The sequence below is a fragment of the Hippocampus comes genome, unplaced genomic scaffold (assembly GCF_001891065.2).
Source record: "Hippocampus comes isolate QL1 unplaced genomic scaffold, H_comes_QL1_v1.1 scaffold420, whole genome shotgun sequence".
Taxonomy (NCBI): Eukaryota; Metazoa; Chordata; class Actinopteri; order Syngnathiformes; family Syngnathidae; genus Hippocampus; species Hippocampus comes.
The window spans coordinates 19,057-45,970 of NW_017806163.1; the positions used below are offsets into that span (position 1 = coordinate 19,057).

At 43.0% G+C, this 26,914-nt stretch overlaps 1 protein-coding gene across 2 annotated transcripts; it reads left to right on the forward strand.

Annotated features, from left to right (window-relative positions):
- The first annotated feature begins 1,025 nt into the window (after window positions 1-1,025).
- LOC109531465 (metabotropic glutamate receptor 2-like) lies at window positions 1,026-25,761 on the forward strand. Of its 2 annotated transcripts, XM_019895766.1 has the most exons (6): window positions 1,026-1,636; window positions 6,364-6,979; window positions 17,811-18,648; window positions 19,516-20,579; window positions 24,917-25,109; window positions 25,271-25,761. In XM_019895766.1, the coding sequence occupies exons 2-6, from the start codon at window positions 6,467-6,469 to the stop codon at window positions 25,342-25,344; spliced, it is 2,682 nt and encodes an 893-aa protein (XP_019751325.1). In that variant the 5' UTR covers window positions 1,026-1,636; window positions 6,364-6,466; the 3' UTR covers window positions 25,345-25,761. The 2 variants fall into 2 exon arrangements, with proteins under 2 accessions (XP_019751325.1, XP_019751326.1); XM_019895767.1 differs by lacking the exons at window positions 1,026-1,636; window positions 6,364-6,979 and adding an exon at window positions 13,886-14,042.
- Window positions 25,762-26,914: the final 1,153 nt, after the last annotated feature.

Genomic DNA, 26,914 nt, shown 5'->3' on the forward strand with positions numbered 1-26,914 from the left:
CTCCTTATAGGGGCAATTTAAAGAATTCAATTAACCTGCCACACATGTTTTTAGAATGTGGGGGTACCCGGAGAAAACCCACGCATGCACGGGGTGAACATGTAAACTCCACACAGGAAGGCCGTAGCCAGAATCAAACCTTGCACCTCCGCACTGTAATGCCGCCGTGCTAACCAATTCCGCCCCATCTTGATTATATATTTAAAAATTCATTGTGGCAGCGCACAAGCCTGTTGCCAGACCTCAGTTTTAAGGGAGGCACAAGAAATGCATGGCCGGGTTTTGTTTGGTGGGTGGGGTGTTCTAATATGACTCTAAATTAGCTACCGGGGAAAGGCTATCTGTACAGTATATGCCCTGTGATTGATTGGCACCCTTCACGGCCAGAAATTATTTTGTGCGCACGTTGTGGCTACAGTAGATTGTGGTCACACTGTAAATGTTTTGTCCAATCATGTCTGGGGTTCCGTAGTAACCAATGGAAATGATTTATGAAGACTGCCTCTCACATGATCGGTGTAGTACATGTTTTAAAATGATATATATTATTATGATTATTACACCGGTTATAATCCCCCAAGGGGAAATCCTCATTAGACGTTTCTGTATTTTTATTTTTTTTATCCTGCACACTATACAGAACCAAATCACAGACATGGAAGCATGCAATGAGAGATCATATTGTGAAAGGGGCTCACAAACACTGCCGCCCCTCTTGAGCTTTGGAGGAGGATATATGACGCGTTGCTCAATGGCACTTCCACTGTAGCCAGGAAGCAGATTAGCATCTCTCTGCAGTTGGACTTAAATTGTAACCCTGCGGTTTCAAAGCCCAAGTCCTTCCAAATGCGCAGGAGCACACACGAAAAAACCTCCAGCTTTATAGTAGAGTGCATGCGCCACTCAACTGGAGTGTGTTTGGGCTTCAGTGAGATAAAGGTGAATGAGGTTGCCAGGTCCTGAATGAAAGGTCCTCTTTTTGTATGGCAATTTTTTATTTTGAGCAAGAGTGAGAGTGGATTTTTCCTGAAATTGAATTCGCTTCATATGTTTATTTATTTATTTATTATCATCATTATTTTATGTGATCGCTCCTGTTCGCCAAGCTATAGTTTTGTTTAAAACCGAGCTTCTCCCAGCCTGCCTCCTTTGGCTTCGTTTGGAAGTTGCTGGCAGGCGGGAGCGCGCAGCGTGGTCGCGTTGCGCTCACTGGAGCAGCAGAGGCGCGTCCGCGTTGCACCACGAGCGAGATTCTGCAGCTCCCTCTTGTTTCGAAGTTCGTTCTGACCACTTCCCCGCGAGGAGAGCTCGTGAATTTTTTTTTAAAAAAAACGAAAACAAAACAAAACAAAAAAAAAAACTCGCCACTTTATTCACAATCCAGATCGGTTATTTTCTAGAGTGGCCAGTGGCAGCCCGCGCGAGGTTGGACCTCGCTTGGTCCAGCTGTCCGACGGCTGGCAAGTTGGAGAGCACGAAAGAGTTTTTTTTGCCAGTGTGAGCAAACACTTCAGAACCAAGGACAGATCCAAGCAGTAGCCTGGCAAACATCTTATTACAAGAGGGCTGGTCACCTGAAGCGGCTCGCGCTGCGTGCGCGATCACCAAGGAGAGCTGCACGCCAATAACATTTCGGGTAAGACACCACGCTTTATTTGCTTCCCTTGAAATGTTTTTTTTTTCTGCATCATGAGCCTCAATTCCCTCTCCATTTGTTTTTAATTGTTTTTGTTTTGTTTTTTTCTACATATCTGTGGAATTATCATTCCACATTGTATCCCCAACCTGTATTCAATTGTATGAACAATTTTAGATAAAAATAACCTCAGTGTGACTAATTAGTTTATGAAGCAAACTTAAAGCACTTGCTAAAAACAGCAGAAACAATCCAGGTCTGCACGGGACGTTTTATATTTGTAACGTTTGCTCCAAAATATGTTTAGACAAAATACCACTCCATGGCCTCTTCATTAGGTACACCTGGAGGTACTTGCCTGATAAACAAAAATCTGCTCTGACGGAAGTAATGCAAAATTTTTATTCACCCAACTATGGTTATTATAGTTTGTTTGTCGTTTACAGTGGTGTAAAACTGCATTGGCAATATCAATCGAAGCTGAGTTTTGTTTGTTTTTTTTTACTTCGATGCAGCTTTTGCATTAAGATCCGATCTGTATTGTGCCAGTGTACCTAATCTAGTGACCGTCGGATGTGAGATCTCCACAGTGATGGATGACAATCGCGGTTCGAGCTGTCACTCTCACTTTCTGCCTTGCTCTTCCACACGCAACGTGTTTGTTTGGCGTGAAAATCAGGGTTGAATCCAAACAAGTGGCAGTGTTGCACTGCACTTTTGTACACTTGTAATACCGCACCGATTTAAAAACATCAGACGTCAAGTGAATTGTGGACGCACAGGAGACCAGGATGAAGTACAGGCAGGTTTTCCATATTAGCTGAGAGCAGGTTGATGATTTTAAATGGAGAATCGCCCTTGCTTTATTTTAAAAACTTGCTCATTTGTCTTTTCCCATTAAATCGTTTTGGTTGATGTTGTGCACAGAACCTGGTACTCAATCTCGGTCATGAATGATAATCTTGTCGGTGTCGGTGGTGTAAACATGTGGAAGCTTTTTTTTAAATTTTCATTCCTTATACCTCACGGGAGGAGTGCCGCGTTCTGTTATTACTCGAATTCATATGTACGCACTAAATTAAATGTCACTGCCAGTGGGCATCTGTTATTCATTCAACATCAAATGATGTCATAATGATCCTTGCACATTGGAGGATTCCACCAGTGTGCACAGGCTGATAAGTATCCGATAAAGCTAATCGTAAAGGGTTCATCTTTTGAGTGATTTTCTTCAAGGAGATGATGATTATTCACATCACATCTAAAACATCCAATTAAATCTCATTTGCACCCACTGTCGACCCTATCAGCAGAATCTTCTGAAAACCAATAGGAGGGATGGATCAAACTCTGCCTTTAACAGACTTATAATACTTGCTTTTAATTATCACTGTTCGAGAGGTATTTATTTAACAATAGTGTATGTTTACTGCGTATTAATTTTCATGATTGTGAGGGACTCTTAAAAAAACTTTAGAAGTTTAATTGATCGGGAAGTATAGTGTATTTTGTGGAATTGATTGTCATCTTGAAGCGAGGCAAAATAGAGTGCCCAAACTCAACTCATTTAATTGATCGGTTGAAGTTAATTTCCGTAATTACAGAAGTTAACAGAAACGTTTCTCTTGTGATGCAGTGAAGTTCAGCGTAAGACAGACTAGGGCCAAAATAGTCATCACAACTCTACTTTGTATATAGAGGACTTTAAAAACACCTGCAGCTGCATACATGGTGCTGTACACAAAGTAAAACTCTGACTTATTCAATGACGATAACAACTATAAATTAATAACATAAAACATCCATCCATTATCTGATCGGCTTATCCGCACACAGTCATTGGGCAGTAGGTGGGGGACAACTTGAACTGGTTGCCAGCCATTCCAAACCGGTGTACCCAGACAAATCCCACGCAGGCACCGCAGGGAGAATATGCAAATTCAACACAGGAAGGCCGGAGCCAGATTCAAACCCACAACCTTTGCACTGTGAGGCTCCGGACAAGTCGACTAGCATGGCACCCTCTCTCTCTCTCTCTCTCTCTCTCTCTCTCTCTCTCGGGCAGGGGTGTCAAACTAATTTTTGTCACGGGCCACTTCGGAGTTACATCTTCCCTCGGAGGGCCTTTACGACAGTGAAACCGAATAAATGTTTGAATCACCACACTTGTACACAACAAATCAAATACATGGATTATTAGTTTTAAAATCAGTCAACTGTTTGTTTGTTGTTTGTTCAATAATTGTTTGTGAGTGTAAACAAATTATTGCAGAATCCCAACATTATTTATGACACATGACAATTTGACATTGCGGTCCAAATTTGAGCAAAGGATCATGGAAGTTGATACACATGATTTGCTTTTGCGGGCCACATTAACTGACGTGGCGGGCCGGACCTGGCCCCCGGGCCTTGAGTTTGACACCTGTGATCTAGGGCATCACGGAGGTCAACTGGTAAGCACGTCTGCCTCACAGCGCGGTGGTGCAGGTTCCAACTTCGACCTTCCTGTGTGGAGTTTGCATGTTCTGCCCGTGCCTTGCGTGGGATTTCTCCGGGTATTCCGGTTTCATTCCACATTCCCAAAACGTGCATGGCAAGATCATGGAACACTCTAAATTGTCTCTAAGTGTGAGTGTGAGTGCGAACAGTTGTTTGCCTATGTGTTGCACTGCGATTGTTAACTGGTATGGAAGACTCAGTTGTCCATAGGTGTGAATGTGAGTGCGAATGGTTGGTTGTCCTCATAAGGCTTGAGCTCACTCGCGACCCAAATGAGGACAATCTCTATAGGAAATGGATGCACGGATGCTTCACCAATGTTCACAGTACAGGTGGTTCTTGTTATGTCGGGCTCCCACTTAACATCTTCACAAAGTTACACATTGTCGTGCGCACTGTGCGACTGTACGTGCCAATCACAGCATAGCTGACAGTGACTCACACATCACACACTAGCTATATTTGGACGAGACAATGAAGAATGGTGTTATCGAGGCATCTTTTATGCAAATAGGGAATGGACATGTACTCTCTGACTGCCTCCTTACGTTTGAAGTTTCGGAGACCGAACGCACTCGTCCGCTACGTCTACATCGGCGTCCTTTTAATGACCTGATTGAACGCTGATGAGATCATTTGAAGGCTGATTGAGCCCCTGGTTATCTTTCAAATCGGAAATGCCTTTTTTTTTTTTTGATTACTTGCGTTTCATGTCCTCTATGGCGTCTGACTGCATTTGCACTTCTTAGGGCTTTGAGAGACCTCCAACCTCCATTTGGCCTAGTTTACAAAGGCTCGCCTAATTGGCTGTTCCTTATGGCGCCATTAATTCACACGGCGACCTTGCCTTTGCAACCAGAAAGCCGCCATCTGCTCCAGTGCGGAAGCGCAATTAGACTTTTTCCACGCTGGACGTGTAAGTGGCACTCTGACCTTCACTCTATTAGGTCAAACGTGTTTGACGACGCCTGCGCCTCTTTTTCTGCTTTTCGTGTTGCACCCCCCCCCCCCAGACGTAACTTCGATCACGTCTTCACACTCTCTGCGAACCTCCTCGCTGGATACAAAGCAGCGCATTCATCAATCCGCCGCTCGAGCTGCCACCCACAACCTGATGTAATATTTATCCTGAGCGGGGGAATGCAGCATTCATTAGACACTTACCTTCCTGTTGTTTTCCTGTTGGGAATGTTACAGAATATTCTTTGAGCACATTTCGGGGGCGAACTGCCTCCAAGCAAGGCGGATTGATGAAATGTCAACGGTACATTTTGGGTCATCGCCTGTTTCGGAAATATTACGTAGTATGTATGTGGAAACACTCAAAAGTTTAAAGAAAACGGAATATGAATAAATGAGCGTGTTTGGCATCACTATTATAATTTAATGAGCGCTCGTCATTATCATTCGACATCACAACAACTCAACAAATCCAAAAGCCCGCCTCTGTCGAGATCCATATTAGCATACACTGCCCGCTTCCCTGCAGTCCAACCCTCACTTATTTATTTATTTATTTTTTTGAACCCACCAAGTTACCATGGCAACCCCCCTTCAATGAGGAGCACCACCATCTATGTGTCATCTCCTAGTAAGCTGGGAAAATCCTCCTGACTTGAGAAGTGTCTGGAATATCTACAGCTTGAATGTGTCACGTCTCATGAAAAATAAATAAACATTTTTCAGGGTTGCCCTATTATTTTCTAACAGAAAGATTTGTCTACACCAGGAGAATGGCTAAAAAAACAAAACAAAATGACATACTCTTATTGAGAAAAACTAGGTTCCTTTACGTTGGTGAGCATATCATGATGTTATTATCATCATGGAAACGTAATGGAAAATAAATCCCGATAAAGACAATCGTTCAATGGCAAAATTGATACACCTGATTTTTTTTCCGTCACACAAGCGGAAAACGCGTTGACCCACTTTGAATAGCTAAAATGATAAAACACTTGCCCTTTACTTTGATCACATGTCAAGAAACATTTGGTGTCACTCGACTTTTACCGCTTTGAATGCGAGTCTGCTTAATTCACCTAATTTCCTTTGTATATTCTTCCTCTTTTCGTCTGTTCTTCCTGCTTGACTGCTCTGGACTCCAACGTGACATCACTGCCAAAAATGTCCTGCTCATCATTCGTCTCTCTTCTATTTCCACCCATATTTTCAACTGTTGGGGTCACATTAATGACCATATTAATTCTACATTTCATTTCTAGGAAGTGGTCAACATGCTTTGTCCAGTATCAAGAAACACGCACTGTCTGTAAACAACCACCTTCCTCCACTTCGATTTACCGAGCCCAACATCCTGCTCCCGCCATGCTGAGCGCCACGCTTCGCCTCAGGTCATCGGCCATTCCGGCATCTTCCTACTGGCCCCTCCACGTCCTCCTGCTGGAGCTGCTGGTACCGGGTAGCCTGCCCAGCATGTCCAGATTCCCCCCTGCGGCCAAGCGTGAGATCCTCATAGACGGCGACTTGGTGATCGGCGGCCTCTTCCCGGTGCACCACAAAGGCGAAGGGACGGAGGACTGCGGTAAAATCAACGAGGAGCGAGGGATCCAGAGACTGGAGGCCATGTTGCTGGCGCTAGACGAGATTAATTCCAGTGATCGCATCCTTCCCGGACTGCAGTTGGGGGCGCACATCCTTGACACTTGCTCAAAGGACACCTACGCTCTGGAGCAGTCCCTCGATTTTGTCAGGGCGTCCCTCACCAAGGTGCACGACCCAGGCTTCATCTGTCCGGATGGGTCCCGACCCATCCAGAATGAGGTCCCGCTGGCCATTTCGGGGGTCATCGGCGGATCCTACAGTGATGTTTCTATCCAGGTAAATGTGAGAATTCATTCATGCGTGAATTGAAGCATGCAGCAGTCCGGTATATTTATTTATGTATTTGTAGTGGATTGTACACACTCACAATACAATACAGTGAAGATGGGATGGGTGAGTACCTATTGTATACCAGGTATCCGTCACGACCCGATACATCTTTATTTTAAGGTATCGGGTAGTTGTGCAGGTTGTCGATACCACCTACAGAGAGTTAAAAAAGCTGACATTGAGGAAGTCCTCCTTGGCAGTAGTTGGCGCTAAACTGCGGCAGTTTGACACCTGCGTCAGAAAGAAAGCAAAAAGAAAGGGCGGGGTGTAGGTTTGGCGAGTCTGCGTGCGAGTGTCTGTGTGCGAGCGATGGCTGACAGCAGCTTTTCTGTGCTGTGAGTGTGATCACATTTTGGGCCCATTTTCAAAGGGAGCTGCCCATGCACTTGGCATTAAAAACAGATGCATCTTAATTTTGGTGCCGGGGCAAGTTTCGTCTCGTGTGCTGGGACCATAATGCGCTTCACTTTGGTCACACAAAGTAGACAGCGTTCAGCGTAAAAACGGACGCATCTCCATTTTTGTGCTGGGGCATTCACGTTTTGTGGAATTTGGTAGACTTCGCTGCGTGTCGCTAGGCGCTCCGGCAAATGGAGGGCATTTTCATTTACACTCCACCGGCACACCTGCTAATTTGGTGAGAAAAAGTAGATTAAAATTTAGAATACCTAAAAACTGGTCTAAAAATTAAAGCTGGTGGAGTAACATGATTTTCATGTATTTGCTCAAGATGCAGGCAGACAGAATCGATGCTCCGCAGTGGATGTGGGTGATGGATCTCATCGAATTTCATTCATAAATACAACAACAATCCCTATGCATCACTGCAGAAATCAATGAATTGAACAAATTAGAATGATTATCATCTTAAAAATATTTTAGCAGTACGCTGCACAACTATTGGGTGTGGGAATGCCACCCTGGGAGGTGTGGCGGCTGTCATTATTGTCATCGTGGATTAGCTCCCCCTTGGGTGCCCTTTTCCCTATTTGGTTTCTCTCTGTCTTGCCTTAATATTAGTCATCGGACTATGTGTGCATCTTTTGTATGTTTATATGTGTGTGTGTGTGTGTGTGTGTGTGTGTGTGTGTGTGTGTGTGTGTGTGTGTGTGTGTGTGTGTGTGTGTGTGCGTGCGTGTGTGTGCGAGCATCGGCATGCCTGTGGGGATTTGCATCTGTGTATGTTGGTTCTTCTTTTTATGTTGTAATTTTAATTGCGCAGCACTCGGAATTGCATTTTTGTGTGTGAAAAGTGCGATATATGAATACATTTTGATTGATCGATGGTTTGACCGTGTTCTTGTGTGTTGTAGTAAACACTTCCTGAAGCGGCATTACATTAATAATTGACATAACACCTGAAGTGTTGGCGACTAAGTGAGCTCGTGAATAGGCAGATGTGTTTGTGCATTTTAGTCAGTCCATTTGCCGTCGTGTATGTGGAATATGTGGATTTGTGCGCCGAGTTGATATGAATCAACTACAGACAGCTTGATAATGTGCATAGTGTACGGCGTTCTCAAATTACCGTATATAAACTGCTACAAATTGCTGATTTGCATGGCAATGTCGTCGTGTATGTGCTGGTGTGCTCAATTTTCATCTGTTGACTGTGAAGAAATACTCCAAAAGTGTCAGTTGGGGACGAGTTGCAATGTATGTATTGCTTTTCGTATTTAATTTTAGAAAAAAAAAAGGAACTTTTCAATCGACAGCTTGGATTAAAATCAAAGTCATCAGGGTGCCATTTTTCTCTTTTACTATGGAAAGCCTTTAGGGCACTGGTGTCAAAATCGAGGCCCGGGGGCCAGATTCGGCCCCCCACGTCATTTTATGTGGCCCGCGGGAGCAAATCATGTGTGTCAACTATCATGACTCTTGCTGAAATCTGTAGCGAAATGTTAAATTTTCATGGGTAAAAAATAACATTGAGATTTTGCACCGGCCCGCCGAGGGAAGCCGTAACTCCGAAGTGGCCCGCGACAAAAAATGAGATTGACACCCCTGCTTTAGGGCGAAATGTAAAGAAGAGGCCTTTGCAGAGTTGGATATCTCTATGCGGACATCCGCACCGCGTTTGGAGATTCTCAGAATGATGCCATTAAGATGGCAGATCCATTATTACGACTGGAGGAAAGGCAGGCATGTCACATTTCTACGACATGACAACCATGCCACACATGAATTATATATCGCAGTAGTCAAACCTTGCACCCACATTCCATCGATTTGAAAAGAAAAAAAAGCGCCACATCATCAATTTTATATCACTCTATGGTTGCTTTTGACATCTGGCCGCATTTAATCTTGTGTTTAAGCTCGACTGAATCTCTGTTTGATTTTCGTGCTTTGCATTAGAGCAAAAGTCAGTTGGATGGCTCCTCATCACCAAATCCATTTGTAGTTCCTTTGCCTCTCCCTGTGGAAGTTGAAAAACATTTTGGCACTGTAATTGCCAGCACCTCCACATAAAAAAATAACATATGAGAGGAGGAAGCAACGATTCTTTGAATAAGGCTGTGACGCCGCCGCCTGATTTAAATCGTTCAGTCTTGAATCACTTCTGGGCCCGAGTCCAGCATTTCTGTATTGATGCTAAATGCTGAGCATATTCATGAGTGTGTCTCCAAAAGACCGCCATTGAAAGTCACGGGCACAATCGCGACCTCCTTTGCTCGCTGTTATGCCGACGCCTCTGATAAAAGAACAGCATGCTGGCGCCACTTTTCTGCCAAAGTGCAAGAGACCACCCAGGACCAAAATGAAGCTCATAACGCCACTGTCTCAACGCTCAACTGTCTGTTTTGATGCAAACTGTGAATGGAGCCAAAAGTGTAACCAGGGAATTTACATACTCCACTTGATGAAAATTCTGGTTGAACTTCAAATGCATTATAACTTTGTCATTTAACTTCCAACTGTTCAATGCATCAATACTTTTTTTTGCGCAGTTTGTTCTCTGTTCACAACAGTTGTTTGATCCATGGGAAATTCCAAGGGTGTTGACTTTTTTTGCGGATTTCAGTCTGTCTGTATCTCTGCTGCAACCTGATGATGACACTGCGGCATGCTAAGCTCAGCGGTCACTTCCTAAAATCATGAAGATGTTCTGTTGAACATTTGGGTCTCAGGGTGTCAACATTTAAACAATGTGGTGAAGCGGACTGTTTCAAAACGGATTCTAATTGAACCAGGAAATGGATTGAGGCATTCATGGATCAAACCCCTGTTATGAAATTTGCCATTTGCCATTCTGAAGCAATCATTTAAGTCCTATTTTCAATAAGAGCAAAAGACAGCCCAACGGTAAGTACAGTTATATCCGTGTAAAAATGTTAATTTCTCATTATACTAACAACCCATTTCAGTCTTACGGTAAAGACCTGCGCGTTTATTTAAATTGGGACACTCAAAAAAAATTCCAAACATATGTCAGACATGACACCATTTAATGTTTCTGCTATTGTGTGAATGCAAAATGGCTGCCACATCCTGGCACTTCAGATCAGATCAAACGTGTTCGAGAATCGAGAAAAATCCAATTTAAAAATCATGAAATGTCTTTTGGAACACATAAAAGACATTTTAAAGCGTGATAAAGATGACTTTTTTTTACATATATATATATACATATACATACAAATTATGGCGCATATATGCAAAGAGACGTTTATATGAATTTCTTTCCCAAAATTGCAGGTTTACATAGTCTCTCTAAAGGGTACGAGTGCCTGCCAAGAATGATCCTCATAAACTTAGGGGAAGTGTCTATTCTTGCCATCTGTGAGATTTCTCCGTTGGCAAGCAGCAAAAGCATCCACCTGTGTGTGAGAAAGAAACCTGATGGAAGACAAGCCAGTCTCTCGTGAGCCTGACAAGGATTCTCTCATAATTAAACACTTTCATCATCTTTTTTTTTTTTTTTTGTCTTCCCTGTCTAGTCTTAACTGAATATAAAGAAGCAGTCGGAACCATCTGGTGGAGGATGGAATTAGCCTTGAATACTGATGTTCAGTTACACTGCTTGTCTGAACGCCCAATTCGGATTTCGTGCCAATATTCAGTTTCTACAACAACAGAAGAACCTCCAGTGGAAGTGCAATGCCTCTTAGGTTGCTCAGTTTTGAAATGTGATCAAAAGCTACATAAACGCACGCACACACACACACACACACACACACACACAAACTGTCGAACCACTGGCATACATTAGACAGGGGTGGCCAAACTTTTGACCTCAAGTATACATTTCATTATAAAAACGAACAGATGGGCCACGTTACTCGTTACTCGTAGATAGGGTGATTGAAAAAAAAACAACACCAGCACCACCACCAAAAACAACAACAAAAAAAAAAAAACTTAAAATGTGCATGTTAAACATGCCAAGTAGGGAAAACTGGGGCTTGATGTCACACTTTTTGAAAGACTTATATGTATTTCTTAACTACGAGGGATGAAATACTGTATGTAATTTTCACATTACGGTAGTGTTGTTTTTCTTTTTAACCATGAAAGTGAACACTGAACTGCACCAAAGAAAAAAATCCTTGAAATAGGTGCCCAATCTTTGTTAAATGAGAAATAGGCATTTATATATTTCCCACTGGTGGCTATTTGACATCGACATAGTTTCGGTAAAGCTCCTGAAATTCAACTGCTCCTGTAAGTGCACCGCAAGTGATTGACACCTCGTCAGTTACGCCTTCTGTTTCTAATTGTCTGATTTTTCCTCGGGTACGTGGTTTCCTTAAAAAGGATAATGAGGCCCGAGAGGGCTGATTTTTATTTTTTCACATGGATCATTTCACTCATATACTACTGTCATGTTATACTGACGGTTGGAACAAATATGACAGAAAGTGATTCTGAAAAAAAATTCGGAAAATTCCAAATCTCCTCTCGAAATATTTTCAATAATAATAATAATAATAATAATAATAATAATAACAGGTCAAAGCAACTTTTGGCTTTGCTGCTCTTAGTCCATAAATAATTAAAACACAAAGTCAGTCAAGAGGAAATCTTGTCATTTTGAGGCTTTGATCACCAAATATGAAGCATGAATGCACCATATGTGCGTAAAATTAAAAACACAGTAATAAACACATGAGCTCCTGATATAAATGGTCACACAAAACATCTCCTTGGAAGCAACAATTTTTTTTCATACTTTTCCATCCGTTGTGCTGCTTTCATTTCAAATGTTTGCACTCACTCATTTTTGCACACAAACCGGAAAGTGGAGCTTTCACGCAGAGGGTGAAAACAAGAATCGCGTTGACAAATGTGTTTTAGTTCATATCTGCTTGTTAAATCTCTCAGCCTCCGCCATCCTGTCCTCTCACTTGCCTCACACTGTCGTGTTTGTGCCTGAACCTCTGAACATATTCTGTGCAACACACAGTACAGTAGCTCTGCTCCCAATTAACACATCACAGCGACACTCACAAGTCAAGCAAGACTGGATGACTTGACTCAATTCAGGACCTACACAGTCAGTATTATTGCGTACTTACTGATGACCGGAGTGGATGTCGCTGCGTTGTGTCCATCTCCAGCATGTTTTTGTTGCCTGTTCTCTCATTGATCATCCCCAAGGAATCTGTCGCCGTGTGTGTCGGCCAGCACAAAAACGGTGCAAAATATACAGCAAGATTGTGTATTGCAATAAATAGATAAAGCGGATCGGAAAATGGATGTCCAACCATTCTTAAAAATCCCATGCTTGACTCCCTACAGAACAAAGTAAACAAAATATAATGGGGAATTATTTTTTTTTTCTTGCCCCTTGGCAACCCTTATCACACTTGCAATCTTGCTGGATAGATTGTCATGTGAAGAATTATGCTTCCAGTGGATGATAGTAGACCATAGAGTTCCTTCATGCTTTATCTATTATACAAAAGCGTGAGCAGTTTTTCTGGAGCGTTCGGTGAGAGGTTGAACCGGAGAAGGCCGCAGGTCTTCAAGTGTCTGCCTGAATGTCATCCGCTGGAGGCCTCCACTTGACACGCACCTCTGAGACATGCAGATGGACTTTCCATGTTGAGATGACAAAAATAATCGAGTGAAATCATGACAGCGACATGAGTTCGGAAGCAGTCTATATTCCGTATGTCTTCTCTTTATTTCCGACTCTTTGGATTTGAATCCCGTAACGCTGCCATACCTGCAAGACATTGCTGTGAACAAATCACATTTACTTTCTGCATTTGTGAATGAAACTATTTTCCGATCCTTTTTTCAAACTTGAGTCTTGAAAAAGAAGGGGTCGTCTTATAATCAGGGCCGTCTTATATTCAGGCCAATACGGTACAAAAACACTGACAGCATTTTTGAAAAAGTTAACAAGACTGCTTGACAGAGTTACGATGCCTGCAGCCAGTCGCTTAACCCATTCATGCACCCTGTAACCTGATAACATGATAAACTGTCCACTGTGGTAACCGATGTCCCTGAAAGGGGTAAACATCATTCAGTTTCGCATGCCTGCTCCCACGTTCAACAAGAAAAGATATTCAGAACATTTTAGTCCTATTTACGATGTTTTCTAAGACCCTGAACAAGAACAGCAGTGACAGGAAAAGGATCAGCACACACAGGAGAAAATTCCCATCCACACCAATTGTGGGGATCTCGGTTTATTCTCGTTCATCCACAGCAAAATGAAAGCAGCCTGATGATACGTTGTCCGCTTGCTCAGACATGAACCGCGGAAACGAGCACTTACTTCACCTTCCGTTGCAAAAATGGCAACCAGCCGTCTCCTAACATTTCCTGTGTCCGACCTGGCAACACAGGTGGCTAATCCGGGTCTAGAAAGTAAACGGCCGGCCACTACACAACACCTGTGGCTAAAGCCAAACTCTGACTGGGTTTTTACTTTCGGACCTGGATTTGTCACTTGCATCTGGCGGGAACTTTCTGCGTCAATTTATCCACATAAATAAGACAATCTTTATCAGACATTCATGACGCTATCTACCTAATAGCCATGGCTCAGGAGGTAGCGCGGGCCGTCCCGTAATTGAAAAGTTGGCTGTTTGAATTCCGCTCTGTCCGAGTTGTCGTTTGGTCCTCGGGCAACACTTCACCCACTTGGCCTCCATTGTCACTCACACGGGTGTACGGCTGGGTGTAAATGTTTGATACTACAGTTGCTTACTGGCAGCCACGCTTCTGCCCGCCTGCCCCAGGGCATCTCTGGCTACAGAATGTACACTGATAAAAAAATAGTGTGTTGAATTTGCTCAGTTGTATTTTGTCAAGTGGTTGTATGATATCAATCCATCTCAATCAATATACATTTTTTTTAATTTAGACAATACGTGGCCCGGTGGGTGATCCAGTGGTTAGTGCGTTGGCCTCACAGTGCAGAGGTACCGGGTTCGATTCCTGCTCCGGCCTTCCTGTGTGGAGTTTGCATGTTCTCCCCGGGCCTGCGCGGGTTTTTTCCGGGTACTGTACTATGGTTTCCTCCCACATTCCAAAAACATGCATGGCAGGCTGATTGAACTCTCAAAATTGTCCCTAGGTGTGAGTGTGAACGCAGATGGTTGTTCTCCTCTTTGTGCCCTGCGATTGGCGGCCAACCGGTTCAGGGTGTCCCCTGCCTACTGCCCAAATACAGCAGGAATAGGCTCCAGCACCCCCCGCGACCCTTGTGAGGATAAAGCGGATCAAAAAATGGATGGATGGATGGATGGATGGATGGATGGATGGATGGATGGATGGATGGATGGATGGATAGAGTATACATCCATAATAAATGATTCTATGTCAGGAGATAAAAGAGGGAAACTTTATTTGTGTACAGGGAATTTTTTTTTCATCAAAACAGGTACAGTATTGTGTATAATTTATCCTAAATATGCATTTTCACCTTCTACTTTAGTGGATTTTAGAATCTGTCCTTTTTTTTTTTTGCTTTTACATGTGCAGAGTGTGTATTCTTCTGCTGCTACCTCTGCTGTTGGCTAAAACCGTTTTTCAGCCTGCTGTATGAAAAACATCGTCTGTATTCATCGTCGAATTAATATACATTCACAAGCCCGCTGCACAGACAGAAGAAACAACGAGCGGGTGTGTGGCGTGCCTGTCTGAATCCATCGCACTGACTCACTTCATACCCTCAAGAGCTGCAGCTAGGGCGCTGCCTGTGCTGTCTCTTGTCTTTCTTTGGGCTGTTGCAGCAGAAGGAGGTCAAATGTGCGGGTACGTGCCGATGACAGCTAACGTTTTTTAATTTCTCAAGCAACGCGTTGGTGCGTGTTATTGGTGGCAATATATGCATTGTGTCTCTGCTTGGTCAGATATGTTAGTTTGTGTTTTCAAGGGTCAATACACCTAAAGCTATTAAAACAAAGTATTATTTGGGAAAATGAAACTCGACCCTTCCGCACTCTTTGGCTGTTTCAAGTTATGGGCATAGAGAAGTCCTCATTTGTCTTTTTTTTTTTTTTTTTTACATCCTGTGTAGTATTTAAACCTTTCAGGGACAGCGGTTACGACAGTGGACAGCTTATCTTGAGTTAACTTTATATGAGATGAAGGTGACCTTGGCTACTCGCGTCACCTTTTCGTTTTGATTTACCAGCTTGTGCAGTTTTACATTAAACTACTGCCACAGTGACAGCCATATTGTTAAATGAATGCGCCCTTTTACAGTGACAACCAAACCTGCCGATTGTCGTCTTTGTAAAGGCAGAATTATTGACACAGCTTCTGTTTTGAACAATTAGTTGTGCACACTGAGTGTATAAGACTACAACGAACAGTCGATTTCACTCCAGGATTAATGGCTCCCTTTCCTTGTATAGGTAGGAATGAATTATGTTCTGAAAACATGTTAATCAGGCTTAATCTTAAGAGGGGAATTGTTCAGAGGACATCATTGTTTGGGAAGCCCCCAGGCTTACAATAAAGCAAGAGGGAGGCATAATAAGCATATGTGTGTGTGTGTGCATGTGTTCAATAATTACCGTTGTGCCCTCGTGAGGATCCATAGAAAAATGCATTTTTTTTTTGTTAGCCTGCTTGGTTTTTTTTTTCTGTTCTTTGTTGACACAACAATGCTGTATTCGGCACCACACAGATAGCATGTCAACTCAATAAAGTGTCTCAAAGTATCGATTCTACTACGATGACGACACTAATACATAAGATACAGCAGTTCAAAGAAGAGCCGCCATAATTTAAAACACAAATGCATTCATTCATTTGGAATGAGTGTGATGAATATGTATGAAGTGCAAATGAAGGTTTCTGTCTTTGTTTTAAGGGAGTTTTGCTCTGAGCCACCAATCAGAAGATGGAAAAATGCTGACGTTGTTGTGTGCCAGCTAGCTGGGCCCCCTGGGGGCAAATTTGAAATCCAGTAGGTGAGATGAACAGACCCAAAAGACTGACACGGCAGCACGTATGAGTCTGAAAGCTTTAAAAAAAAAAAGTGAAATAAAAGGGTTAGAAGGACAGATAAATTGGCGCAGGGAAGGGAAGCAAAAAGCCTGCAGGAACAAACAGCAGAGAGGCTTTAGAGCAACAAAACAGCCTGATTAAAAAAAAAAAAAAATCCTCCTCCGTGGCCATTGCGGGTGTTGGCATTTAGCTACGGATCTTATGGCTGGAGCTACGAGTGATGCAGGCCCTGACTGAGTAAACAGCTTGATATTGACAAACACTCCACTCCTCCATTCAGCTGAAGTACGTTACACTCCAAGTCAATGAATGGTCCCACTTAACACATGGATGGGTAGAAGTGACGTGTGTTCAACTGAAACAAAGTTGTGGCTTTTTTTGGGTGTGTCTGGAAAAACCCTGTTCAATTCATCAAATGATTTTGTTTATGATTACACTATTCCTCTACATGACCATTCATTTCATATGCAGTCTACTGCATCAATAAAATCTGGTGTCATTTCAACAATTAATTTCCAACTTTATACCAATCTTTTATTTTATTTTATTTTATTTTTTACGAGGTCAGATTCCCATTCAATTCCACACATCCATCCTTTTTCTAATCTGCTTATCTCAGCTGTCTTCGGGCAGTAGGTGGGGGGGGGGGCACCCTGAACCAGTTGCCAGCCAATCACAGGGCACCAATAGACAATTTTCACAATTTTGTTTTTTGGAATGGGGGAGAAAATCGGAGTACCCGGAGAAAACCCACGCGGGCACTGGAAGAACACGCAAACTCCACACATGAAGGCCGGAGCTGGAATGGAACCCAGCCAGAATCGATGTTATCGTAGAATAACTGAATGTTGTTCATGCTTTCTTTTTGCGTCTTACAAGTGTGCAGTTCTATGTCTCCAGATATTGTGTTAAGAAGCTTTTATCTATCAAAACCAACAACAACAAAATAAGCAGTAGCTCCCCAAAGTGTGGTGCAGGCCCTGCATCAGGAGGCGTGCACACAGATAAAGAGTATTGAGTTCCATGCAAATAGCCTCTTGCTTGAAATAAAGGTGGAAGCGCAGAACAAAACAGTTACCGGAGGGGCCAAATTAACAAATGCTAATGTCTCTCTTTTGGACGCTCCTTGGCAATAAATGTCCCCGAGTGGACCGTTCCCACAAGCATTTTGCAACCTAGCTCAAGATAAATGTTTAATACATGTGAGAGAAGCCACAGGCGGGTCATAAACGTCTTCTAGTAAAAAACTGTATTTACTAGAAATTTCAGCGCGCCACATCATATCACGGTCAAATCGGGTCTTTTGCTGTAACATTGTTTCCGAGTAGTAAACCTCCTTTTGTTTTTTTCTGTGAAGGTGGCCAACCTCCTGCGACTCTTCCAAATCCCTCAGATCAGCTACGCCTCCACCAGCGCCAAACTAAGCGATAAATCCCGTTATGACTACTTTGCCCGCACCGTTCCCGCGGACTTCTACCAGGCCAAAGCCATGGCGGAGATTCTGCGTTATTTCAATTGGACATACGTGTCGACCGTAGCCTCGGAGGGCGACTACGGCGAGACGGGCATCGACGCCTTCCAGCAGGAGGCCCGCTCTCACCAAATCTGCATCGCCACCTCGGCCAAAGTGAGCCGCTCCATGAACCGCCAGGGCTTCGAGAACGTGATCCGCTCCCTGCAGCAAAAGTCCAACGCCAAGGTGGTCATCATGTTCACCCGCAGCGAGGATGCCAGGGAGCTGCTGGTGGCCGCCGCCCGCATGAAAGTCTCCTTCATTTGGGTGGCCAGCGACGGCTGGGGGGCGCAGGAGAGCGTGGTGAGGGGCAGCGAGACGGCAGCCGATGGCGCTTTCACCATCGAGCTGGCCTCCTACCCCATCAGAGAGTTTGAAGACTACTTCACGAAACTGAACCCGTACACCAACACCAGGAACCCCTGGTTCAAGGAGTTCTGGGAGCACCGCTTCGGCTGCAGCCTCCAGGAGCACGGATGCAGCGACCGCAGCCTCAGAGACGGCACTTTTGAGCAGGAGTCCAAGATCATGTTTGTGGTCAACGCGGTCTACGCCATGGCCTACGCCCTGCACAACATGAGGCAAGCGGTGTGCTCTAACACATCCAAGGTCTGTGAAGCCATGAAACCGGGCAACGGAAAACGCTTCTACAAGGAGTTCATCCTGAAGACCAAGTTTGAAGGTGAGCAAAGGAGTTTCGTATCAAATGATAATACCGACCAGACCAAGACTCGACCCGAACAGTCCGACTGATCGACAGACAGATATTTGTCATTCACACTGGAATTTAGTGTTTCAGTCGTCTGAATTTCAGATATTACCGATAGGAAAAAACATGATATTATCGATATGTATGTACCGTATTGGACCGAATATAAGACGGCCCTGATTATAAGGCGATGCCCTCTTTTTCAAGACTCAAGTTTGAAAAAAGACTTTTTGAACACCAAATAAATTTTTATACAGAAAATAATGACAGTACCTCTGAAACAAATGATTCTAACAATATATTTGAGAGAAAAAGCATGTTATTTTGCCTCATTCAAATCTTAATATCTGAAGATTTAAATATGTAAACTAAAGTGCAATCACATTCGTAAGTGAATGGCTTCTGGTTTTTGAAATGTAAATGACATCATAACTTCTCCTCAGCTGCCGGTTAACCTGGCCGATCTTTGACCCACTTTTCTCCAGATTGTCGCTATGTTTCTTCATTTTCTGTTATCTCTTCTATTATTTTCTTCTCTTTTCCTACTTACCGCTATTTTTTATTTTTCTTCTTCGTGCTACCGCTATTTTTATTTTTATTCTTCGTGACAGGGGTTTGCTTTGGCCTGGGGAGTCAAGTTCAGCATTCGCTTCAATGGTGTCTGGCGCCATCTATCGCGGTGAATGGGTATAACGTTTAGACCCCGAATATAAGACGACCCCCACTTTTTCAGTCTTATTTCAATGCAAAAACCACCGTCTTATATTCGGGCCAATACGGTATTAAAACATTTGAAGCAAATGACTGAAGTGCTAATTCTTCTTGTTCCGCCCCCCCCAGCTCCGTTTCGACCCGTCGACACAGAGAACATGGTGCGCTTCGACTCGGTTGGCGACAGCATCAGCCGCTACAACATCTTCCACTACCACAAAGAAGACGGGAAGTTTGTCTACAAGAAGGTCGGCTACTGGGACCAGAACCTGACCCTGAACACCACCCTGGTGAGCTGGCGCGGCCTGTTTCCGCCCACCTCGCAGTGCAGCGACCCCTGCAGGAAGAACGAGGTGAAGAGCATGCAGCCCGGGGATGTGTGCTGCTGGATCTGCATCCCCTGCCAGCCCTACCAGTACCTGCAGGATGAGTTCACGTGCGCCGACTGCAGCTTCGGGCAGTGGCCCCTAGACAACCTGACGGGATGCTACAATCTGCCCGAAGAATACATCCGCTGGGAGGACGCGTGGGCCATCGGGCCCGTTACCATCTCCTGCTTGGGAATAATGTGCACCCTGTCTGTGGTGGGTCTGTTCTTCAAGCATAACGAAACACCCGTGGTGAAGGCGAGTGGACGTGAGCTCTCCTACATCCTCCTGCTGGGGGTCCTCATGTGCTACAGCATGACCTTCATCTACATCGCCAAGCCGTCCACCGCCGTTTGCACGCTCCGCCGACTGGGCCTGGGCACGTCGTTCGCCGTGTGCTACTCGGCCCTTCTCACCAAGACCAACCGAATCGCTCGCATCTTCAGCGGCGTGAAGGACGGCGCCCAGCGGCCGCGATTCATCAGCCCGGCCTCCCAGGTGGCCATCTGCGGAGCGCTTATCTCCTGCCAGCTCCTGGTGGCCGTCATCTGGCTGCTGGTGGAGGTGCCCGGCGTGAGGAAGGAGGTGAGCCCGGAGCGGAGAGACGTGGTCACCCTCAAGTGCAACAGCAGGGACTCCAGCATGCTCATGTCGCTCACCTACAACTGCGTCCTCATCGTCCTCTGCACCGTCTACGCCTTCAAGACGAGGAAGTGCCCGGAAAACTTCAACGAGGCCAAGTTCATCGGTTTCACCATGTACACCACCTGCATCATCTGGCTCGCCTTCCAGCCCATCTTCTACGTCACGGCCAGTGACTACAGGGTAACTATTGTTCTGTTAGGATGCTGCAGAGGGATGTCAGATGTATTTTTATAGGCGATATCATGTATGAATGCATGATATATATTTCACTGCGCAAAGTCTCCCGAATGTTGAACAGATATTATAGCAACATATACGATTTAAACATTAATTTGAACTATGTTGAACATTGGAAAAACAGCATTTGTTGCCTTTCCACGCTTCCAGAATTTCAACTTTACCGCAAAATCCAATCATTTGGACCCTTTAGAAAAGTTTTATGATTTGCAAATTTTTATGCTACTCCTTATTTCAACAGCACTTGTGAAGTTTCATCCTTGAAAGAAACAAACAAAAAAATGACGCCATTTACTTTCGCTCCTCTTAAAATTGGACTTTCAGCACAATAAACAATGCCAAAAAAAGTAAAGTTGTCTGGGATGGCCAGTGCACATTTTGACTCGTGTGATCAAAATTTGAGTTGATGGAAAAAAATAATCATCATTTATTTTGACAGCATAATAAGAAACAAAAGTGAAAGAACTCTCCAAAATGAAAACGCCCATTGGCTCTGCCATCCTTGGTCTTGGCAACTGAAGCGTTTGTGTATTAGTGTCATGCATTCTTGCATAATTATCACCCTGAAAACAAAGGTGTCACTTTCACTTTATATTTGATCACTCACACAACCGTGAAACATTCTTCTCATGCCTTCTCAAGTTGGAGCGAAAATGTGAACATTTCATTAACAACTGATTCATTCAACAGTGACTCATAATAACGAGTGAAATTAGTTGCAGCCGAAGTTATCCGTGAAAATAAAACAAAGAGTTTTGCATCGTTGTTGCACGTGAATAAAGTTTTGCTTGAGGTGTTACACATATGGCCAAAGGTGGGCTTTAATCTGTGTGTCACAAACAATCAGGAACAAATAGACACATTTTGCATAACTGTGTTGCCCAGCTGCACTGCCTCATACCGATGGCTGTTTCCAACATTTTTCTAATCTCATTTAAATAAACGACAAGCGAAAAATGACAGAAACAAAATAGGGGTTCTTTGGGGTTCAATATTACAATTTAGAGTTAAATAGATATGGTTGCAAAACTCATTTATAAAAATCAATGTGGAATATGACTGACTTAAGCAATAGGAAAACACTAGGCCAAAGACCCTATAGTGTGAATTCAGAGATTTGTTTCTAAATACAAATATTAAAACTTGAATATCTTCGTGTCTCGCGCGAGTCATTTTAGCGATTATTACTATTTCTCTGACTACGGCGTACACTTAGCTAGCTAGCTATGCCCACATCCCGAAAATGTATCTTTCCTGGATGTCACAAATTACCTTACATAACTGTGTCATTATTTATATTGTCAAGCGAGGAGGTGATGCCGCTGGTCGCCGAAAAAAAGCTTCAGAAGTCTGTTAGCTTGTGAGCTAGCTGATAGCTGGTACCTCGCTCGTGATTTAATCATGTAGCAATGTGTAGGCAAAGGAAAATTGCTGGAAAAAAGTATAATCCATTTTTCAGCGGGAGGAGACAACAGCTTGATTTTTTTTTTTTTTTTTTTACGATTTTGAAGCTTCATTTTACATACTCATTCAAATTTGAAAGGGTTGCGGTGCGGTGTGTCAAATTTTCAAAACATTTATTTTCGCTTTACAGAGACTTTAAGGAACAAATCAAGAGACTGTTGGGAGTGAAGCAAAAATATCCCAACAGCCTTTGCTGAAGTGTTTTTTTTTTTTTCCCCAACCCACAATATTTTTCCAGGTGAAAGTAAAAACATGTGAGGCTCCTCCTGCATGTTTGGGAGGTCATGGGGCGTCTCTATTCACTTCATGCTGCGCATCTGCAAATAGAAGTTCCTGGACTGTGGGGATAGCCAGTGGCATTGGAAGAGATGATGCTCAGGCAAATGACCTCACCGGTCAGCTCATATTAGAGGCCGAAACATGACTAACATGCCCCTGACTGTTCATTACAACTACATATGATTGACATTCTTATCTGCTTTTGCCTTCACATGCAGTACACGCACTCACATTCAGGCTTAAAAAAATATAGACATGTAAGGACAAAAGTCCTTGGAGGTGCTGACTGGATTGCTAAAACCAGCATATTATGCTGTGGTTGCAATCACAACCTCACCGTGTTGTTGTGGGCCAAATTTGTGCAGTACGTTTCTCGAGTGAGTTCTGCTCTGCCATATTAAGTGCCCTGGAGCAAAGTGTTGAACTCTCTGTCCCTCCCCTTCCTAATAACTGTGGGGTGCGACGGTGTGATTCAGCCCCCTTACTCTGACATCTCAGTGTACAATGAATTTGCCCTTAGGGGAAAAGCAAAACATTCTATTTATTCATACTACTTTTATTTATATAATTGTGCCCTTCGGAAGGTCCTATATAAATTATTACTATCATTATTAGTCCGTAGTAATAGTAGGATATACTGTACATACATACACCCATGTAGGTTGACACATTACTGAGCGTTTTTGTTTGTTTGTTTGTCTATATAGCTGGTATCAGGCCGAATCTTTGTACGGCCGTACCTCCAAAATAATCACTTTTTACAAGACCCCAAAAACGGCATGTTTGTTCAACCATGAACATTGTATTATTTGTGTGTTTTGTTTGTGTGTAATGTTTGTGAATGCAAACACTTTGTTTTCTTCTTTCTTCTTTCTACCCACAATCTTGCTGCTGTAGACTGTAAATTTCCCCAGTGTGGGACAAATAAAGGATATCTTATCTTATCTTATCTTATTGTCAAACAGAATTAGTCTTTTCCAACGTTTTAGATTGGTCACTAGTGTCAGGTTTATCCAATTTGATACTCAGGAATAAAACACAAGGAGGAGACAGGAGACTCAATTCTGGTACCAGGAGGGAACGAGGAGAAGCGTTCGGTTTCAGTTCTCGGCACGTCACCCCTCCCGATCTCCCCCTTCACCCCCTTATTTATTGGGAAATCTACTACATAGGTGTGTCCAACCTAAAGGGTGGGGGCTGTTGAAGGCACACTGAACTTGTTTGACTATGTGTGTGTATGTGAGTGTAAATTACGTACATGTGTGCAATTGTTACAAAAACATCACGTTGCAGCTGGTGTTGATGGCTCCATTCACTGTCCAACCTTGCTCCTGTTGAGTCTTAACACTTATCTCTTCCCAACCACGTCCTCGGAAAGGTGGTTGCGTCCCTAAACTTCCACACAGTGCACTAAGCATTCTTGATTATAAATGTGAGTATATAAATATAATACAAAGGATTATAAATGTGAGTACATAATGATTAATATATCTTTATTAGAAGCATAAGCGTTCTTCATTGCAGGCATAGTCAATTAATGATTGCAGGCATAAGCGTTCATCTTTACAAGCATAATCAATTTATCATTGCAGGCATAAGCTTTCTTCTTTGCGAGCATAATCAATCAATCAATCAAGATCAAAATAACAATAATAACATTAATGATAAGCGAATGTATGATAACTAAAAATAATCAATCTATCAACTAGTTTGTAAAATAAATAGCACCCACACATGTGGACTGACAAGGAGTATCTGATAGATTTGTGAAAAAATATCAAATTGAACAGATTTTACAAAGGAATTCTGATCCAGTGCCAATGATATATAATATGATAAATTCAAAACATTTTATAAATAATGACCGTATTGACTGGAAATAAATAATCTTAATTATTCGTTTACATTTTGTACACATTTGTGTGCATGTATGTGTTTTTAATTGAGTGTTTTTTTTTTTTATTTGACTGATGGTCTGACGTTTGTGTCCATCCATCCATTTTCTGATCTGCTTTATCTTCACAAGGGTGCAGGGGGTGCTGGAGCCTATTCCAGCCGTCTTCGGGCAGTAGGCGGGGGACACCCTGAACCGGTTGCCAGCCAATCGTAGGGCACACATAGACAAACAACCATTCGTGTTCACCACCACACTCAGGGACAATTTAGAGTGTTTCATCAACCTGCCATGCATGTTTTGGGAATGCGGGAGGAAACCGGAGTACCTGGAGAAAACCCACGCAGGCACGGGCAGAACATGCAAACTCCACATCCGGAATTGAACCCTGCACCTCTGAGGCCAATGTGGCAACCAGTCGGTCACCGTGCCATCCCGACTGGGAAAATCGCACTAAATATTTCAACGTTTGGATATGCACCCTTTGTGTAATTGGTGATTTAATCATCCAGTGGAATAATGAATTCCTGCTTGCTATGTGATGATGGGGGATGGTAGGAGCACAGCTGATGTATTCAAGTGATTTCGGACAACGAGTTGAATGCGCATTGTTCACCCTCTGCCATCCCATGTATCCCGGCAGGTCCAGACCACCACCATGTGCATCTCTGTCAGCCTGAGTGGCTCCGTGGTCCTGGGCTGCCTGTTCGCTCCCAAGGTCCACATCATCCTATTCCAGCCTCAGAAGAACGTGGCCTCGCTGCGGGTCACAGCCAACCGCTTCAGTGCCACCGTGTCGGCCTCCGCATCCGCTCCCAGCTCCAGTTACTCCAAAGGTGCACACATTCACACAACCATCAACGCCCCCAAAAATCCATAATATACAGTATGATATGCAGCAAATACGGTCACCAAATATGGTTCCTAGCCTGGTGACGTGTTTGATAACATCACATGATATGACATCACTGAAACATTTGTTCTGAACATCTCTCAGGGTCAGCGTCCAACTATGTGCCAGCGGTGTGTAACGGTCGCGAGGTGGTGGACTCGACGACTTCCTCTTTGTGAGCGCATGCTATCATCGGTGCGAAAAAAGGCCCGGTTGCTAGAGAGACAATATGCAGGCTGAACCGATGTTGCCCCAGCGAGGAGTACGGATGGCTTGTATAGATTTCATATACTGTGACTTGTTTGGTTTACACTTTGATGTGGTGATTTAGTAGGAAATCATTCAAAAAGTTAGGCACTCCAAGGCCGGAATACTCTGTTGTTGGGGGGCGGGGGTCACACTGTCATTATTGTGAAATCTTTATTGACTGTACAGGTTAGCGTGGTAACATTCTCAACGATCGTAGTGTAAAAAAAAAAGAAGTTGACCGTGGAAATAGTTTAGAATTTTCAAGCTTTATTTTTGCGCATTTTAATTCAAAATGAAATTCATCAAATTTGCCATCATGAAAAAAAGGTATTATAAATAAACCACACTAAAACAAAAGAATATTGCAGATTTTTTTTTACAAATTAGAATGACAGCTTTTTTTTTTCGTACAAAATCCTAAATTCTGGCGAGAAGTGGCTCGTGGACGCCTTTGCACCGTGCCTTGTCTTGACTCGTCATGTTATATATGTGGCAGTAGCGTAATACGGATGTTCTTATATCTTCTTGTCCTTCCAGTGCTGTGAACATATCCAATGTTTGAAGACTAATGATATTTAACTTTGTCTGTCTGTAAAAATGTGACCAACTGTAGTGAGCATAATATGGAAAATTAGGCAACTACTGATGTATGAATGTGCTGATGTAGACATTCTAGAACGTGTGCTTTTATGTAACTAATGTAAATAAAAACTTTTTTTGTAATATCAGAATTGTATTTGTTATCAAAAAAAAAAAGCCAATGAGAAGTGTAATTGAGAAAGAACTTGACACCAATCTCCAAGTATAAATAATTCTCCTTTTTGTAAAGTGTATCGAGCATGAGCAATTGTACTCATACGGGCGTAACACTACCTTATGTCTGCTTCCAAGTAAACCTGAGATCCATCCAATTTCATAACACGAACATGTTGCTTTCATTTGTGCAGAATGAAGTCATTCGCTGAATGTATTTGAAAGACTTTCACCAATTTTACGCTGTGACGCGCATCCGTGGAATTTCTTTTCATTTTTTTACAGAAAGGGGTAGCTTGGTGCCATTTCAGTTAAATGGCATGTTTGAAAGCTCATTACTTTGTGTGGAAATTTGTAAGTCAACCTAGAGAAAGACCTGAGATAATAAATCCATTTGGGCACCTGATGCAAGTTTTTCAATACACTGGACAATCATTTCAGTTCCACTTTCAGACTTAACTGCTCGTCGGCTCCTTGCGGCTCCTTTTTAAAGGGATTAACAGTGCAAACTTAAGTATATATTAGCATTAGCAAACATTAGCATTCATTCAGGAAAATCATTCCAAACATGAATTTTCCAAGTTTAGATTACCAAAAAATGTTACAAATAACCAACTTTCCAACACTAAATAACTAAGAAAGATAAATATAGAAATTCTCATCTCATAGTCATGTTCTGGTGTCAAAATGAAATGTTTTCAGGGTACGGCAAACAAAGGAATGAGCTTCACTGTTTCAATACTTTTG